At 45.2% G+C, this 20,073-nt stretch overlaps 1 protein-coding gene across 2 annotated transcripts in view; it reads left to right on the top strand.

The window, feature by feature from the left end:
• Positions 1–12,484: 12,484 nt before the first annotated feature.
• EXOC4 (exocyst complex component 4) overlaps positions 12,485–20,073 on the top strand; it is a 525,908-nt gene continuing 518,319 nt past the window's right edge. For both annotated transcript variants that reach the window (XM_063134612.1, XM_063134611.1), the window contains exon 1: positions 12,485–12,577. In XM_063134612.1, coding sequence (XP_062990682.1) covers positions 12,492–12,577 — 86 coding nt within the window. In that variant the 5' untranslated portion in view covers positions 12,485–12,491. The remainder of the gene's footprint in view (positions 12,578–20,073) is intronic.

The raw sequence follows: 20,073 nt of genomic DNA, 5'->3' as shown, positions 1-20,073 counted from the left end.
CTGGAGCACATGGACATTCTGCCTCCGATTTCTGGAGGTAGCATGGAGGCCTCAGCAGGACTAGTATTCAGCGATAGCCTTCTCCTCCAGGAATTTTGCTTGCCTAATCTCTCACTCTGAAGACTCTCCGTCGATCGGGTGGGCTGTCTGGCTGTCTGAGCTGGATAAGCCCAAATGCCGTGTCCTAAGGGGCCTTTCCTTAAAGCGAGGCATTCTGGGTGAGGTGTCTATGAAATTCGCCTGTGCTGCCATGGCACAGGATATCTCCAGGGCCCCTTGACAAGAATGCCTCACTTTAAGAAAAGGGCCCTCAAAGTCTGGCATAGAAGGGGAGGCAGGCACCAGGGAGATTAAAGAAGAGGAAGAGGAGGGCAGGGGAAATCGTAGCAAGGGTGGCAGTGGCCAGTGTGGGGCATAAGAGAGGGGCATGGCTAGGCGATGAGGCAGAGAGAAGTGAGGGGGCAGTGGAGGCTTGTCACAGCCCATGGCGCCCCCTGATTGGTCACCATGAGCTGGAAAAGGAATGGGGCGGACCTCAGGAGAGGCCTGTGCCCTGTGGAAAATGAAAATAACAACAACAACAACAACAACGGGGAGTAGGAAGAGGAGAGGAACAGGGCCCATTCCTCCCTCCTTTTTAATTGTTATTGTCTGTATCTGCGCAGCTGCATAGTTACAGATGATTAAAAAAAAAGGAGGGGAGAAGGAATGGACAGCCAGACAGAGGTCAAGGGCAGGAGAGGTAGTTTGGGCACCCGGTGTCCCTCTCCTCGTCCTCCTGGCTGCTTTGTTCCTGCTCCCTCATTCCTTTCCCCCTCAGTGCTGCGGTGAAAGTTCGCACTCACGTTTCTTCCTGCGCACATGCCGGGAAGGAATGCAAGTGTGGGAGCCAGATGCCTCACGGGCCTGTTGTCAACCAATGGGCAGCACCCAATGGGGCTGCTCTACCTTCACTGGTTCCATTGCACTCACAGGACCCACATGAATGTTTCTGCTCACCTTGAGTTATTTTTTGAAGCATAAAAGCCCTGTTGCCCAAGTGGAAGGTCCCGCAAGTTCACAGCCACAATAGGATACTACCCAGTGAGTGGAAGTTTCATAAAAATGACATTGTAGGAAACTGACTTCTACTGAATCCAAACATTGGTCCAGCTACTTGTTGTGTCTCTCAGTTGCTCATGCTTTCAATGGGAGGAGAAATGAGGAAACTTGCTAAGTGATCTACAAAGCTTTATTTCAAGCAACAAGCTTTTCTTTAACTTGTCTAGATGCCACTGCTGGCACACGACCCCCTAGGCAAAACTATGCAAACTAAGCAAGACAATTGTCCGTTCAAAAAGAAAAGAAATAGCGTCTCAAATGTCCATAACTTCAAAGTGGCTGGTGCGGTGGTAGTTTCTGGTGTAATCTCTCCAACTTTCTCACGGCCTCTGTCCGCGCTGAGCGTTTTAGCTTCCGGCAGACCCTAGCATCAGCATGTCGGAATGCTCACCCCCGGAAGCTCCCTCCCTTTCCACTGAGCTTGTAGGATTTGGCCTTGAAGAGATAAGCTCTGGAGGGGGGTGATTTCCAGCTGAGGCCTCTCCCATGAGAGCTTTCTCCCCCACTGGTACAGGCTGGCTGGTGTCTGGCACTGCGTCTTCTAGTTCAGAATCTGATTCTGATTGATTACCTGAAACACCTTCTCCCGACACAGGGGCATTAGGGTTAGACATGACACTACTCAATATTTATTTATTTATTTATTGCATTTTTATACCACCCAATAGCCGAAGCCCTCCAGGCAGTTCACAAAAATTAAAACCATAATAAAACAACCAACAGGTTAAAAACACAAATACAGAATACAGTATAAAAGCTATTGTTGACATTGACTTGCAGCGGCCTTCTCCAAGGGTTCAGGCAGGAGTTTTTCCATCCATAACCTGGAGATGCTGGGGATTATTTATTTATTTATTTATTTATTTATTTATTTATTTATGTAGCACCATCTGTGTACATGGTGCTGTACAGAGTAAAACAATAAAATAGCAAAACCCTGCCACATAGGCTTACATTCTAATAAAATCATAATAAAACAATAAGAAGGGGAAGAGAATGAATGCACCAAACAGGCACAGGGTAGAGTAAAACTAACAGTATAAAAGTCAGATCAAAATCAAGTTTTAAAAGCTTTAGAAAAAAGAAAAGTTTTTAGCTGAGCTTTAAAAACTGCAATTGAACTTGTAGTTCGCAAATGTTCTGGAAGAGCGTTCCAGGCGTAAGGGGCAGCGGAAGAGAATGGACGAAGCCGAGCAAGGGAAGGAGAGACCCTTGGGCAGGTAAGAAACATGGCATCAGAGGAGTGAAGAGCACGAGCGGGCAATAGTGTGAGATGAGAGAGGAAAGATAGGAAGGAGCTAGACTGTGAAAAGCTTTGTAGGTCAACAGGAGAAGTTTATATTGGATTCTGAGGTGAATTGGAAGCCACTGAAGAGATTTCAGAAGTGGAGTAACATGGTCAGAGCGGCGAGCCAAGAAGATGATCTTAGCAGCAGAGTGGTGAACAGAAACCAACGAACTGATGTGAGAAGAAGGAAGGCCAGTGAGAAGAAGGTTGCAATAGTCCAACCGAGAAATAACCAATGCATGAACAAGAGTTGAACCTGGGACGTTCTGCGTACAAAACAAATGCTCTACCACTGAACTACAGCCCTTCTTAAGGAGGAAATGTTGCTTTTGTTCAAGATACTCAAATACTATTGCCAGTCTGTACCCTCCCACACAGCTACGAGGAAGCCACATTGTATGGTTCTGGGCCCTTGATTGACTTTTTTTTCTTTCCAGTTTAGAAGTTTCAGGTTTTGCTCTGGCCATCCTATTGTAGCAAAAAGAAATTGCATTGATGTGAAAGTGCTGCTGGATCTTGTGTGTTTGTGTGTGCGTGTTTCCACCTGAAAGTTAATCCAATTAAAACAAAACGACCAACCAGGCACTATACTGTGCCTCCCCCATGGTTTGAATGTCAAGGATTTCATTTTGCATTCCTGATTGTTTTGGCATTGAGATTGCTTACAAATGCCCTTGTTTCAAAGGGACGGAAGCCCAGCGTCAGCGCTGAGGTGCTAAGTAGCCAGGTCAATGACACGCTATGGTAACTTTAATTATTATTAAGCTTACTGAGCCCATATGCTTTGGATCAACAAACAAGGTCAGTGGGTCACATGTCCTGACCGCTTAAACTGATTATTATTATTATTTTAATCTCTCGGCAGATGGTATTAGAGTCAGAGGACTGATTAACCTACTCTCTTAGTTCTTGGCATGGCAAATTGGAGGCTGGAGCATTCCTCACCTCGTTCAGCTTTGGCCTGCACAGATCTCAGCTGAGCCATACCAGTGGCATAGTAGCAAATTTTGAAGTGCAGACACTCATCATTATAATCCCATAACTACGCCCCCTTGGAGAGTCCAAAAAATGGAGGCAATTGTCGAATGCCCTCCCCTTGGAGGCCCGACTGGCGCCAACGCTGATTTTATTCCGGCGCCAAGTGAAAACATGGCTTTTTAACAAAGCCTTTAATGGTTAAAAAAGCCACGTGTGGCGCAAAGCGGTAAAGCAGCAGTTTCTGCAGCCGAAACTCTCCCCACGGCCTGAGTTCGATCCCAGTGGAAGCTGGTTCTCAGGCAGCCGGCTCGGGTCGACTCAGCCTTCCATCCTCCCGAGGTCAGTAAAATGAGTCCCCAGTTAGCTGGGGGAAAGGTAATCACGGCCGGGGAAGGCAACAGCAAACCACCCCGCTATAAGGCCTGCCGAGAAAAAGCTGGCGTCCCTCCAAGAGTCAGTAATGACTCAGTGCTTGCACGAGAGGTTCCTTTCCTTTCCTTAATGGTTAAATTCACTAAGATGGCACATTAACTGTTTTAATTGTTTTTACAGCTTTTAAATTACATATTGTTTTAACTTGGTTCATGGTTTAATTTATTTTTAGCTGTGTATATTTATTGTTTTATACTGTATGTTTTTATCTGTATGCCGCCCTGAGATCTTAATGATATAGGGCGGGATACCGATGTTTTAAATAAATAAATTGTGTTGATGCATACCAGCAAACCAGATCTATCAGTTTTCATCTTTACTAGGAGCATCCTTTTGGAAAGCTAATGAATCTTCAGGCGTAATCCTATGCATGTTTAGACGGGGGGGGGGGAAGTCCTACAGCTCCCAGCAGGCTGGGAATTGTAGGACTTTTTTTCTGTCTAAACATGCATAGGATTGTGCCCTAAGAGAGCAATCTTGTAGCCCCTAAATACAGCATCTAGGGGGCCATAGGGTACTTCAGATTCCCGGATGCGAGGTTGGAGACACTGCTCTGACCTCGGAGACAAGAATCCACTCTCCCTGCCCCTCTCACAGCTGACATGGAAAGAATTGCACTGGCTGCCCTTCTGAGGTTGCAAGAGTGAAGAGGGGATAGAGGGGTGTTCTGGAGTGTGGGGAGGGGAGAGGTTGGATACGAGCTAAGCAGCAACATAAACTGCTGCAGGGTAAAAAAAAGGGGGGGGTACAAGGAAGGCAAGAGCAACAGTATTTTACAAAGGTTTCTACTTGGTTCATAATGTCTGCAGCCGATTGACGAAGACGCGATTGAACGATCAAAGAGATGTTCATAACCCAGGGCTATACACTTATTGCTTTTTCCCTTAGAAAATAAAAGTCAATATAGCTTTTATTACATCCTCTCCAGTCCTTCTTCTCTTCACTCAGTGCGAAGGGGGTGCAAAATCACACTGACAGTCGTGTTATTCACCCCTGTGTTTCTATTGATTATTTCCTGTTTATCTTCTTGGATTCATGGTCTGTTATGAATCCTGCTTATCTGATCCGTTGCTTGTCTCAGTGCCCACACATGGCTTGCAGGGAAGGCTCATAGCAATGGATCCTTTCCTCTCACATGGCAGTTCATTGCTAAGGATGTCACACTTGAGCCACGAGCCTAGCCCACAACTTTAGATTGATAACCCCATCTCTGAAGTGGGTGGGTGCAATTTGCCACTTCACTGCTTGTGCAAAGCAAATAGCAAGCGGCCATCGAGTGAACATGGGAGGGGGGGGAGTGAACCTATGCAGCAGTCCATCGAAAGTGATGGACTGCAAGTCCCATTGTTCCAGTAGCCCTGCTGACTGAGAATGATGGGAATTACATCTCAACACATCTGGAGGGCATAAGGTTGGGGAAAGTTTCTGGATAGCAGAGGTGGGCAGAAGATAGTTTATTTATTTATTTATTACATTTTTATACCGCCCAATAGCCGAAGCTCTCTGGGCGGTTCACAAAAATTAAAACCACAGTAAAACACCCAACAGGTTAAAACACAATTACGAAATACAGTATAAAAAGCGCAACCAGGATAAAACCACACAGCAAAGTTGATATAAGATTAAAATACAGAGTTAAAACAGTAAAATTTAAATTTAAGTTAAAATTAAGTGTTAAAATACTGAGTGAATAAAAAGGTCTTCAGCTGGCGACGAAAGCAGTACAGTGTAGGCGCCAGGCGGACCTCTCTGGGGAGCTCATTCCACAGCCGGGGTGCCACAGCGGAGAAGGCCCTCCTCCTCGTAGCCAGTTTTGGATCTATTGAAGATCCCTGGGTGATTGGCAATAGATCAGCAAGAGTTTTTGACTCCCAGTTGTTTTAACAACAGCAACAACAAAAGGTCCATTTTCACCTAAATGAGGCTGCTGAAATAGGAACCAGGAATGGACTTTTATGTGAAAGGATGGTCTATGCGCTCTGTTCACTTCTGGTAGAAAAAAATCAAATGCCAAAGCTCAGAGGCGCCCGGTTTTCTAGCGGTATATCTTTTGCACCAGGTTGATGGATCTTCAGATTCCTATAAAAACAACAAGTAGATCCAGCTACCCTGAAGTCTGCCCACATTTGCTGTATAGCAGCAGTGTGCTGTGGCTCTGTTTAGCGTGGCTCTGTATAGCAGAGCCAGTGTGGAGTAGTGGTTAGCGTGTCAGACTAGGGCAAGAGAAACCCAGGTTCAAGTCCCCACTCAGCCAGGAACCTCACTGGGTGACTTCAGGGCAGTCATCCACTTGCAATGAAACTTACCACACAGGTTGTTGTGAGGTTTAACCAGGGTGGACAGAATTATCTGTCTGGTCACTGAGGTCATCAGAGGTCATGCTCCTGGTGGTTCCACACAGACCTATGGCCCGATTGGAGTCCACCAGGAGAAGACCCTTGTGTTTTAATGCATTTGTTTTATTCTCATTTTAATCAAGTTTTATTTGTGTATGATTGTAAGCTGCCATGAGTACTATTTCTTCGGCAAATAGGCTACAAATCACATAAAGAAAGAAAGGAATAAAAATGTCATTACCGTATTTCTTCGATTGTAAGACACCATCGATTGTAAGACGCATACTAATTTCAGTACCACCAACAGAAAAAAAAAAAACCTAAGACACACCCGCGATTCTAAGACGCACCCCATTTTTAGAGATGTTTATATGGGGGGAAAAGTTGTCTTAGAATCGAAGAAATAGGGTATTAAACTATTATTTGTGACTGGTTGCAAAATCTGAAGCTGTATACATGTTGGTTGCATCCCTGAAGAATTTTGCAACCCCAGTCTCTAAGACAGGATCTATACCAGTAGGGTGCCCATATGAAAAGGAGGACAGGGCTCCTGTATCTTTAACAGTTGTATTGAAAAGGAAATTTCAGCAGGTGTCATTTGTATATATGGGGAACCTGGTGAAATTCCCTCTTCGTCACAACAGTTAAAGCTGCAGGTGCCCTGCCCTCTTAAATCTGGTCACTCTAGTATAGCTCCTGCAGCTTTAACTGTTGTGATGAAGAGGGGATTTCACCAGGTTCTCCATATCTACAAATGACACCTGCTGAAATTTCCTTTTCTATGCAACTGTTAAAGATACAGGAGCCCTGTCCTCCTTTTCATATGGTCACCCTAATACCAGTGCTTTAAAACTGTTTATAACAGGAGTAGTACAACTGTTGGGGCCCAGGACACACTCCATAGACAGTTTCCAAACTGTAGATTTGGCTGCCCAATGGCCAAATTCATTTTCAAAGAAGCTCTTGTGACCCCCATTCAGTGGTGGGTGGGACAAAAGGCAAAGGGGAGGAGCCTAATGCAAAGGTGTTTTAAAAATACCTAAAATACCAGCATATTTTAGCTTAAAGCTTTAGTGTGGGTGACTAAGGCCACAGCTAGACCTAAGGTTCATCCTGGGATCATCCAGGGTTCACCCCTGCCTGAGCACTGGATCCCCTGTGTGTCACCTAGATGAACAGGTTTGACCCCTGGATAATCCAGGGATAAACCTTAGGTCTAGCTATGGCCTAAGACATAGGAGGGGTATTTCAACCCTCTAGAACAGGGAAACACACAGGGCTCATCTACACCAAGCAGGATATTCCACTATGAAAGTGGTATATAAAAGGCAGGAGCCACACCACTGCTTTATAGCGGTATAACCAGTTACCTAGGGAGGTTGTGGGCTCTCCCACACTAGAGGCATTCAAGAGGCAGCTGGACAACCATTTGTAAGGGATGCTTTAGGGTGGATTCCTGCATTGAGCAGGGGTTGGACTCAATGGCCTTATAGGCCCCTTCCAACTCTACTATTTTATGATTCTAAGTGCACTGCAAGATCTACACTACTGCTTTATAGTGGTACTGAAGTGTACCTACAACTGTTGGGGCCCATGACTCATCTACACTAAGCTAGGGTGACCACATTTGGGAAACCAAAAAAGAGGACACCTAGTGTGTGTGTGTGGAAGCAGCTTTCTGAGTCCTGCAGAAAGTACGTTATTCCCCCGCCACCTTAAAGAACTCGATTGGAGTGGAGGAGGGGAAGGATTTCATTCTGCACCACCACCATCCACTCCAATTGGGGCCTTTTCTATAATGTCCACGAATGGCCCACTTTCCCCTTTAAGACCTCAATTGGAGCTCGGGGTGGGGGAATGATGTGCCTCAAGAAAGCATGTCATTCCCTCCTGCCATGCTAATGGCAGCCTTAAAGGGGAAGGTGTGTCATTCCAGGAGATAATTGAAAATTATAGAAAATCCCCCCTGACACCATGGAAAGAACAAAAACCAGGACAAATCCGGGGAAATCCTGACAGTTGGTCACCCTACACTAAGCAGGATATAATGCTATGAACATGGTATATGGCCTGTGTCAATGGGCCCCAGCAGTTGTCAGTGCACTTCAATACCGCTATAAAGCAGTAGCGTGGCTCCTGCCTTTTATATACCACTTTCATAGTGGAATATCCTGCTCATCAGAACATTCCGATGAGCCCACAGAAAAGCTGGAAAACCACTAAACAATCTGCAGTTGAGGGAAAGGGGACGTGGCCATCTGGCCTTGGCTTATGGGCCTGAGTTTCAACACCCCTCCTCTAATTCATAAATGGAAGGGGTAATCCAGAGAACCTATAACCTAACGCAGGCAGATGGTCTGGTGGAACCCATAGCCCATTGACACTCACTGTTGCCCTGGACCAGGGGGTGCAAAATCTGATGGGGCAACCTGTTGGAATTTGCAGTCCGCTTCTCTGATTAATTGGTTAATGTAACTTCCTTCTGACACATACAAGAGCAATATAAACAGAAGTCCCAAAGCAGTCAAAACCCACTAAAAGCAACATGGAAGGCAACAAGTGAATCCTTACAACTTTTTAGGTGATTGTGCAGGCCATCCTGTTTACCATTTCTGCTGTGACATCTCTCTGGACAGGAAACTCCGCAGTGCCTTCATATCAAGGAAGGTTCAGCCTCTTGTTCTTAACCGTGTTCTGTTCATAAAGAGACGTGGAGCAAGACCTCTCCTGATGACCCTAACACTGACCCATCTTTTAAGTAGTGAGGGCCTCATGCTAGGGAGCTCTGCTGACATCACAATGAACCAATAGTAGTATTGTGACTCCAAAGGCCCATGTCCAACATTCAAGCTTACAAACCTGCTTGAATTAGACTTGGCAGCACTTCATCTAAAGTACTGGTAGCTCAGGAATCACAGTTGAACAAGGATGATGTCAACCTGGAGATGTTTCAAAGAAGCTGCTACAAGAATAAAAGGTCTAAAATGTGAGTCATAAGAGAACATAAGAAGCGCCATGCTGGGTCCATCTAGACCAGCACTCTGTTCACACAACCAGCCATTGGCCAGGAATGAACAAGCAGGACATGGTGCAACAGCACCCTCCCACCCATGTTCCCCAGCAACTGGTGCACACAGGCTTATTGCCTCGAATACTGGAGATAGCACATAGCTATCAGGGCTAGTAGCCATTGATAGCCTTCACCTCCAGGAATGTATCCAACCCCCTTTTAAAGCCATCCAAATTGGTGGCCATCACTACTTCTTGTACTACTGAGTTCCATAATTTAACTATGCACTGTGTGAAGAAGTCCTTCCTTTTATTTGTCTTGGATCTCCCACCCATCAGCTTCATGGGATGACCCCAGGTTCTAGTATTTTGAGAGAGGGAGAAAAATGTCTCCCTCTCCACATTCTCCATACCATGCAATTAATTGTAATATTAATAATTTTTATTATTTACATAGAGCCATCAGTGTACATGTTATTTTATGGAGTCATGTAATCAAAATATTATAGATCCCTGCTCCGTGGAGGGGCCATGGCTCAGTGGTAGAGCATTTCCTTTGTATGCAGAAGGTCCCAGGTTCAATCCGTGGCAGCATCTCCAACTAGGGCAGGAAAAATTCCTGCCTGGGGAGCTGCTGCCAGTCAGTGTTGACAATACACAGCTAGATGGACCAATGGTTTGATTTAGAATAAGGCAACTTCTTATCTTCCTAACCTACGGCATAAATGTTGATGGGGTTGGATATTTACACTGGAAAGGTCAGTAAGGGCGAAATGAACAATGGATGACTGTGAGCACATAGCACAAATAGTACTTTTGCTTCCTTTCAGCTGATAAGTTTTATTTTTATTTTTTTAAAAAATTAGGTTTAGGCTGCTGTAGATCAAGATTGTATCCCTTGGGAATAAATCCAACTGACCTTACTAGGAGTTACTCTGAGTAAACATGCAAATCAACTCTCTCTCTCTCTCTTATGATGATGTCATCAACATTATGATGTCATCAACAATCCCATTTTAAAATCCCGCTTTCCCTGAAAGCAACACAGCCCCTTATGGAGCAATCATATGCTGCTACTCAGAAGCAACTCCTATTGAGTTGAATTGGGCTTACTCTCAGGTAAGTGGGTTTAGGATCGCAGTCTTAATCCTCTTCACATACCCCATTGTAAGTAAGAGGGCCTAAGTATGTGTAACTACAATAAATACATATTGCTTCCCAGCTACCATTTCCTTCCACTTTCTCTGTTATTTCCCCTGTGCTGAATTTTAGATTATATGCTCATTGGGACAGTTAACTCTGAAAAGCACAAATTGCACATTGATGGCTTATGCTTATTATTATTATTATTTGAAGTAACAGCAGTCATAGTAGTAATCAGAGTTAACTTCCTCTTTTTTAAGGATGGATTTATAAATCAAGTTGACGGGACTGTGAGATTCACTTTGCTCATAAACTTCTGGAATAATAACTTTGAAGATAAGTTGCAAAAGTATGTTGCTTTGTTTTCTTTTCATATGATGATTATGAAGGGTTCCTTTTTTCTGTGTTTATGAGTATATTTTGTAATTATCAATTTCATACAAAACTCATCATCATCCTATCCTCACCACACAAAAACAGTAAATAACATTATTATTATTATTATTATTATTATTATTATTATTATTATTATTATTATTATTATTATTTGTATCCCGCCATTTGCCCAATGCTGGGCCTCAAGGCAGCCTTACAAAGTTTAAAACATACATGGGGGGAGGGAAACAAAACCATAAACATTTAAAATACACAACAAAATTATAAGACATTAACATAGATGGAGGGCCAGATTATTCTCCAAAGGCCTGCTGGAACAAAGAAGTTTTAGCCTGCTTCCAAAAGTCCATCAAGGAGGGAGCCAGCCTAGCTTCCCCGGGAAGAGAGTTCCAGAGCACTGGAGCAGCCACCAAGAAGGCCCTCTCCCATGTCCCCACCAGGCGCGCCTGTGAAGATGGTGGGACTGAAAGAAGGGCCTCTCCAGTAGGGTGACCATATGAAAAGGAGGACAGGGCTTCTGTATCTTTAAAACAGTTGTATTGAAAAAGGAATTTCAGCAGGTGTCATTTGTATATATGGAGAACCTGGGGAAATTTCCTTTGCATCCAACAGTTAAAGCTGCAGGTGCCCTGCCCTCTTTTAAATCTGGTCACAGTATATCTGCAGTATAGCTCCTGCAGCTGTGATGAAGAGGAAATGTCACCAGGTGTGACATGCATACAAATGACACCTGCTGAAATTCCCTTTTCTATGCAACTGTTAAAGATACAGGAGCCCTGTCCTCCTTTTCATATGGTCACCCTACCAGAGGATCTCAAAGCACAGGCAGGCTCATTTTATTTTATTTATTTATTTTATTTAGAATATCTATATACCGCTCCCCATTGAAAAATTTCGGAGCGGTGTACAAGGTAAAATGAAAATAAAAACAGAATAAAACAGTTAAAACAAAATTTAAAAAGAAGCAAAAACAACAACAACACAGAAATCCAAGGCTGCATGTTATAGAAAGGCTTCTTGGAATAAAGATGTTTTCAGGAGGCGCCAAAAGGAGTACAAGGTTGGAGCCTGCCTGACCTCCAGAGGCAGGGAGTTCCACAGGAGGGGCGCCACCACGCTGAAGGCTCTTCCCCTGGTGGATTCCAATCGGAGGATGGATCTAGGTGGAACCACCAGGAGCAGGCTCTCGGATGACCTCAGTGACCGGGCAGGTTGGTAAGGGAGAAGGCGCTCTCTCAGGTATAAGGGAGAGGCTCATAAGGGAGAATATGGTCTTTCAAATAACCTGGACCCTAGGGTGACCATATGAAAAGGCGGACAGGGCTCCTGTATCTTTAACAGTTGTATTGTTAAAGCAATGTCCTCCTTTTCATATGGTCACCCTAGTGTAACCCCATCCAGCACAAGCTGAATCCTTATTCCCTGATCTGCCTTTCGACTGACCAGGAGCACCTCTGGCTTATCTGGATTAAGCTTCAATTTGTGAACACAATAATATGAACACGAATGCTGTTTGGCATAGCTCCATCAACAGAAATGGGCTCAAGTTTATTACTCGCTTCCCTAGAGCCTGTTGGCGCTCCGCTGCCTAATTCTCGCATCTCTTTCACCTGACAGCCCTCACCTGCCAGGCCCCTGGAAACTACAAGTCCCAGAATGCCCAGCGCCGGGAGGCTCGGCGGCAGGGCGACGTTTCCCCGCCCCTCGGCTGCCGCGATAGGGCGATCTTTGTCCGGCCCGCCCGCGGATTGGCCAAGAGGCGGCGAACGGGGCGTTCCCCGAGCCTTGTCACTCAGGCTGAGCCCAAGATGGCGGCGTCTGAGGCGACTGGCCGATACAGGAGCACTATGAGCAAAAGCAAGGACCCCTCCGGCCTGCTCATCTCCGTCATCAGGTAGGGGGCGGCGTCACCCCTCCGGGGCTCGAGGGGCGGCCTCTCTCTCCCCCCACACGCCCGCCTGTGAGGAGGCCTTGGCGTTGCCCCCCTCAAGCAGGGGGGCAGAGAGAGAAGGGGACCACTCCCCTGCGCCCCAGTGGCTGTGCCTTCATGGCTGCCCCTGGGAGTGTGGGTCAGTAGCCACGGCAGCCCCTTTCCCAGGCCCCTGCCATGGTTGTGGTGCTGGCTTCTGGTTGTGGCCCTAGAGATACCTTGGGGTGTGTGTGGCCATTTTGGGGGTGCTTGCAGCCAAAAGGTACAGAAAGGGGCCACTGAAGTGATTTAGGGGCTGGAGCAACTCCCCTATGAGGGTGGGTTATAATTAGGGTGACCCTAAGGCAGCGGTTCTCAACCTGTGGGTCAGGACCCCTTTGGGGGTCGAATGACCCTTTCACAGGGGTCGCCTAAGACCATCGGAAAACACATATTTCCGATGGTCTTAGGAAACTGTATTGACTGAACTATGTCATGTATCATCTTTTGTATTATTAAAGCTATTGTTATGTATTATTTTCATTAGCAAACCATCCCATGACAATGGATCGTTTAGAGAAGAACGAAAATAATTTTATGGTTGGGGGTCACCACAACATGAGGAACTGTATTAAAGGGTTGCGGCATTAGGAAGGTTGAGAACCACTGCCCTAAGGAAAGGAGGACAGGGCCCCTCATTATCATTATTTATTTATATAGCACCATCAGTGTACATGGTGCTGTACAGTGTAAAACAGTAAATAGCAAGACCCTGCCGCATAGGCTTACATTCTAATAAAATCATAGTAAAGCAATAAGGAGGGGAAGAGAATGCATACAGGCGCTGGGTAGGGTAAACAGGCACAGGGTAGGGTAAAACTAACAGTATTAAGTCCAAACAACATCAGGTTTTAAAAGCTTTAGGAAAAAGAAAAGTTTTTAGCTGAGCTTTAAAAGCTGCGATTGAACTTGTAGATCTCAGATGTTCTGGAAGAGTGTTCCAGGCCCTGTATCTTTAACAGTTGTATTGAAAAGGGCATTTCAGCAGGTGTCATTGGTATGCATGCAGCACCTGGTGAAATTCCCTCTTCGTCACAACAGTTAAAGCTGCAGGAGCCCTGTCCTCTTGACCAAATACAAAAGGGGGAAGGGCTGCTGCAGCTTTAACTGTTGTGATGAAGAAGGAATTTCACCAGGTGCTGCATGTATACCAATGATACCTGCTGGATTTCCCTTTTCTGTACAACTGTTAAAGTTACAGGAGCCTGGTCCTCCTTTCCATAAGGTCACCCTGGTTATAACAGCAAGGGATGTTTAGCTTGGGGGGGGAAAGGAGGCTAAGGGGGGACCTGATTGGGGTGTACAAAATTATGCGTGGGGTGGAGAACGTGGATGGGGAGACATTTTCCTCCCTCTCCCATAATACTGGAACCCAATGGGGTTATCCCATGAAACCGGGATATTTTTATTTTTTATTTTATTTTATTACATTTTTATACCGCCCAATAGCTGATAGCAATGCCATCACCACCACCCATCTCCTGTACTTGTGAATTACTGTGGGCGTAATGGATATAAGACCTCCTCATTGGGGAGGTGCAGAGAAGTAGTGAGGCAAGACTTGAGACCACATTGAAAGGGAGCAAAGGGGCGTAGCGGTGTGGTAGAGCACGTGCACAGCTGGGGAGTTGGCTTTGTCCAGTGGCCTAGAAATACCCTGGTGTGGCTTTGGGGGGGGGGTCCTTGCAGCTGCAGGCTGCCTTGACCCACAGCTGCCTCCCCTATATTCTCTTGCATCTTTCACATTGCCTCTTGTATCCACAAGTGCTGAATGTAGTGGGTGATGTGAAGCCAGGATAGCACCACCACCTTATCTTATGTACTTGCAAATTGCTGGGGGTGCAATGAATTTTAAACCTCCCCAGAGATGCAGAGATGACCCGAGGCAGCCTAGAGCAGTAGAGCACTTGTTTTTTTGCAAGCACCTTGATACCTTTATCCAGAGCTGGGAAAGTCCTCTGCCCCATCTGTCCCATGCCCCTGGTCTGATATCCTGGAGAACTACAGCCAGTCAGTGTAGACAAGGAGTCGGCAACTTGTAGCAGCTGTTTTGACCCACAACTCTCATCAACCCTAGCCAGCAAAGCTGGTGGTGAGGGATCCTGGGAGTTGTAGGCCCAAACTTCTGGAGAGCCACATTGCCCACCACTGGACTGTAGACAATGCTGAGCTAGATGGACCAAGGTTTGACTCAGTAAAAGGCAGCTTTCTGGTTCCCTATGAGGCAAAGAGGGGAGCAAGATGCATATATTCTGTGTGGGGTGATCCATTCCTTTAATCACACTCCTTAGAATTGAATATGGTTGGGGTGGAAAGGCAGCTCTCCCTCATACCGCTGCATCCCTTATTCCTATGCTAAGGACCTCTCTTCCCCAAAATGTATTGCCTTCCTTTATACAGATGTTTATGGTTGGCAATGCCAGGGGTGTAAGGTCTTCCTGCCCACAGTTCCTATACTCCATATTCCTATGCAAAGACACCCCACAATCTACAGTTTTCTTTCAGCCTGTGTGTGGTTGAGAATGCCAGTGGAATAAGTCTTCCCTCACTCTGCATCTTCATTCCTATATATAAATGGAGATGAGAAGGCAGCCTCCTTTTTCCTGACCTCTTGTATCCTATTTAGTTGAGGTTACTGAGAGCATCTGCCAGTCTTATCACCCTTAAATAGTTCTCCCTAGGTATGGTTGGAGGTGTCAAATCCTCAGGCTCCCACATATGACTTCTTTTAATTGTTGTTATTTTATGTTTTATTTATTTTAGTAATATCACTAGCTAGCTTTTGAGTCCACCTGCAGCTCCTGGGAAGAGCCTGGAACTTGGACTGTATCACCAATTACCATTGCAATTTGGAGTGCTGTTTACCAACTTCAGAGAGCCTCGTGTGGCGCAGAGTGGTAAAGCAGCAGTTTCTGCAGCTGAAACTCCCCCTGGCCTGAGTTCGATCCCAGCGGAAGCTGGTTTCAGGCAGCCGTCTCGGGTCGACTCAGCCTTCCATCCTCCCGAGGTCGTTAAAATGAGTACCCAGTTAGCTGGGGGAAAGGTAATAACGTCCGGGGAAGGCAACGGCAAACCACCCGGCTATGAGGCCTGCCAAGAAAACGTCAGCGTAAGCTGGCGTCCCTCCAAGAGTCAGTAATGACTCAGTGCTTGCACGAGAGGTTCCTTTCCTTTCCTTTTACCAACTTCAGCTGGTTTGTCAACTATGGCCTCTCCTAGACAGAGATAGCTTGGCTATAATGGTACAGGTGCTAGTAACCTTAAGACTTGATTACTGCAATGTGTTCTTCGTAGAGCTGCCCTTAAGGCTGCTCTGGAAGCTGGAGCTAGTGCAGAATGCAGCAGCTCAGCTGTTGTCGGGAGCTGCCCCTTCTCAGCGGGCAACTCCTTTGCTGAAGGAACTGTACTGGCTGCATATTCGCTACTGGGCCAGGTTTAAGGTTTTGGAACTAGTGTACAAAACCCCCAAAAAGTGGAACCAGGATTCCTGAGAAAGCACCTTCTCCCTTCCCAACCTGTCCTATCACTGAGATCTGAGGACATGCTCCTGTTGGTTCCACATGAACCTATGGCCCGATTGGAGCCCACCAGGAGAAGAGCCTTCAGCATGGTGGCCCCCTTTCTCTGGAACTCCCCAGCGCCTCCTGAAAACAGCTCTATTTCAGGAAGCATTCGTTAAATGACAACCACGATATTTATTAGCATTCCGGTTTTTTAATTTTTTAATAATTTTAATGATGTTTTAAACTTTGTATCTTTTACTGTTTTACTTCTTATGTTCACCGCTCCGGAATCTGTTTCAGATGTGGAGTGGTATACAAGTTTTGTAAATTTATATGTATGTTAAGCATAGTGTATGGGTAGGTTCATGTTGGGAGAGGCGTTCCATCAGGTATTGTGGTCCCAAGCTGTGTAAGGCTTTATAGGTTTAAACCAGCACTTTGAATTGGGCTTGGAAATGTAAGTGGGCCAATGCAAGTGGGCCAGAGTTGGTCTGATATGCTCGAACCTTCTGTTTCCAGTTATCAATCTGGCTGTTAAATTTAGCACATGCTGCAGCTTCCGAACCGTCTTCAAAGGCAGCCCCATGTAGAGTGCATTGCAGTAATCTAATTTGGAGGTTACGAGAGCATGGACGACTGAAGCTAGGTTATCCCTGTCCAGATAGGGGCGTAGCTGAACCATCAACTGAAGCTGGTAGAAGGTATTCCGTGCCACCGAGGCCACCTGAGCCTCAAGTGACAGAGATGGTTCTAGGAGAGCCACCAAGCTACAAACCTGCTCCTTCAGATGGAGAGCAACCCCATTCAAAACAGGTTGAGCACCCACTATCCAGTCAGAAGAACCACCCACTAACAGCATCTCAGTCTTGTCTGGATAGAGTTTCAGTTTATTAGCCCTCATCCAGTCCATTGTCGCAGCCACATCCACAGCTGAAGATGAGAAGAGAAATAGAGCTGCGTGTCATCAGCATACTGATGACAATGCACTCCAAAACTCCAGATGACCACACCCAATGGTTTCATGTAAATGTTAAACAGCATGGTGGACAAGACTGACTCCTGCGGAACCCCATACTGGAGAATCCACAGAGCTGAGCAATTGTTCCCCAAGCACCATCTTCTGGAGCTGACCAGCCAAGTAGGAGCAGAACCACTACAATGCAGTACCTCCTACTCCTAACTCAGCCATTCGTTCCAGAAGGATACCATGGTCGATGGTATCCCTTTGGATCTCCCTTTGGATTGAGGCGGGGAACAACATTAAATACAAAAATACCGTGAAATGCATAAAACTGATTAAAAACATATTTACTGTTTTACTCTGTACAGCACCATGTACATTGATGGTGCTATATAAATAAATAATAATAATAATAATAATAATAATAATAATAATAATAATAATAAAACTGATTAAAAACATATAGAACTGATACAATATTAAAATAACCGCACATGTGGGTTGCCCTGCTGGAAGAGATCAGTCTTTACGGCTTTCTTAAATTCGGACTATTAAGTTGATGAATCTCTTCCGGCAGGCCGTTCCACAATCTGGGAGCGGTAGAAGAGAAAGTCCTCTGGGTAACACTTGTCAGCCTAGTTTTGGCTGACTGGAGTAAATTTTGTGTGGGATGGATTGTATGGGAGAAGGCGATCTCGCAGGTAACCTGGACTCAAACCATGTAGGGCTTTAAAGGTAATAACCAACACTTTAAACGCCAAGTGGTGGGGTCTCAGCCTTGGTAACCTACTTGGCATACTTTCAGGCTAAATGAATATTGTGTAGGGCTTTGAGGCCTGTACTGTCACGAATCCTATGTTTTTGGATGAATGCCCACAATGACTGGAAGGGGTCTTATATGGCTGAGTTGTGACTCAAGGGCAGGGAATTTCCTGCTTCCCTTTACAGTGCCAAGAGACAGTGAATTACATCCTGAAGTTTAGCTTGTTGTTGAGTGGCCACTGTAGCCAGGTTTGTCTATTCTTTGCATTTTAAAATAAATATAAACCTGGAAAACCTTCACTGGCTGTGTTTCTGCCCTTTCTACAAGTCCCTTAAGAAAAGCAGTCTTGCAGATAGTGCTTGTGCAGATCAAGGTTCTGAATCGAAAGCAGAGAGGCCATAGCCCTGTAGAAGTTATAGGAGAGTTTAAGGAGCCTGGTGGAAGGGACCAGAGGTTCTCCCAGGACTACATTTGAGGGAGCCTCTATTCAGAGCCAGCTGTGGAGCATATGAAATAATCGCAAAAATGCTACGCATTTCAAAAATGAAACAAGGAGAGGTTGTAGCTCAGTGGTGGACCACTTGCTTTGCAAGCAGAAGCCTGGAGAACTGCTGCCAGCCAGTGTTGACAATTCTGGGCTTAAATGGACCAGTGGTCCAACTCAGTATAAGGCAGCTCCCTATATTCTTATTTACTGAACATGCTCAGAGTGCCTTTCTTGGATCGCAAAGTATCCACAGCCTACTCCCAAATATCTGGCATTAGGAGGAAGAGGTATAATTTGCAAGCAACAATACATTTAAGAGATGTACCCTTTTGAGCCTGTCGGATTTCTTTGTGTTTGATTTTTCTTTTACCACTTTGGAGGAAATCTGATGATAGCAGATTTCATCTGTCCTGCCTATGTCTTGTGAGTAGGCTGGCTGGAACCTTCCCACATAGTTGGTTTCTGATATCAGCATTTTCCCACATTTGTTGTTTGGCAGTGTTCTAATTTGCTGCTCCTGCCCACTCGTGGTGTATTGTGACTTTCCATCTACGCGGAGTAGCTGTCGTGCTAACATTGCTTTATAAAACGTTGGTGGATGGGTGGCACTTGTGATCACACACTTCGTTGGAATAAAATCATGTCATCCTGTATTTATATAGAATCTCTTTGTTATGAATGCAAATGGACTGCTTTAGCATTTCAGTTGCAGTTGAGAAGTTCGTCTTTGCTTAATTATGGGACCAAGTAAAGGAGGGATCTTACAGCACCATGTACATCGATGGTGCTATATAAATAAATAATAATAATAATAATAATAATAATAAATTTATGTATCTTAATGAATGTAGCCCATCCTATCCCAAAGTTTAGAGGCAGGTACCTATAGGTTTTTTAAAAAAAATCCTGTCAAATCAAGATTCAGCTGGACAGGTCAATATTCCAAGTATGTTAATCTGAGTAATCTACTAAACTGTGGCCTCACAAATAGGAAAACAAATCTGATTTCATTTCTGTCATTAGCTAGGGTGCAAAAGAAGGTAGTTCGAGGCAGCCACAATGGGACTTAATATATAGGATTTGAGGGATAAAACAGAGGAAAATCTGGCTGCATGCAGAGCCAATATTCATTCCAGGCATAGGTACAGACAGTGATGCAGAAAAGGAGTGAGGGAAGACTCTAAGCCACTTGGAAATGGACCTTAAGAAATGTAAACAGCATTGGAGTATAGCAGTTTGCAAGCTTCCCCCCTCATGAAAGAGATGTGGATAAGCAAAAGTATAAGCTCTGATGAAAATGTCCACCCAGTGTGCAGCAGCTGTAAAGAAGGCAAACTCCATGTTAGGCATTATAAGAAAAGGAATTGAGAATAAAACTGCCTTTATACAAATCTATAGTGCGACCAGACTTAAAATACTGTGTACAGTTCTGGTCACCACACCTATTAGAGAACTGGAAAAAGCGCAGAAATGGGCAACTAAAATGATTAAGGGTCTGCAGCATCTCTCCTATGAAGGAAGGTTACAACAGCTGGGATTGTTTAGCTTGGAAAAAAGGAGGTTAAGGGGAGACCTGATAGAGGTGTACAAAAGCATGCATGGTGTGGAGAATGTGGACAGGGAGACATTTTTCTCCCTCTCTCAAAATACTAGAACCCAGTGGGGTCATCCCATGAAGCTGATTGGTGGGAGATTCAGGACAAATAA

The sequence above is a fragment of the Elgaria multicarinata genome, chromosome 9 (assembly GCF_023053635.1).
Source record: "Elgaria multicarinata webbii isolate HBS135686 ecotype San Diego chromosome 9, rElgMul1.1.pri, whole genome shotgun sequence".
NCBI lineage: Eukaryota > Metazoa > Chordata > Lepidosauria > Squamata > Anguidae > Elgaria > Elgaria multicarinata.
The sequence above is the reverse complement of the archived record's forward strand: the minus strand, read 5'-3'. Positions and strand labels throughout refer to the sequence as shown.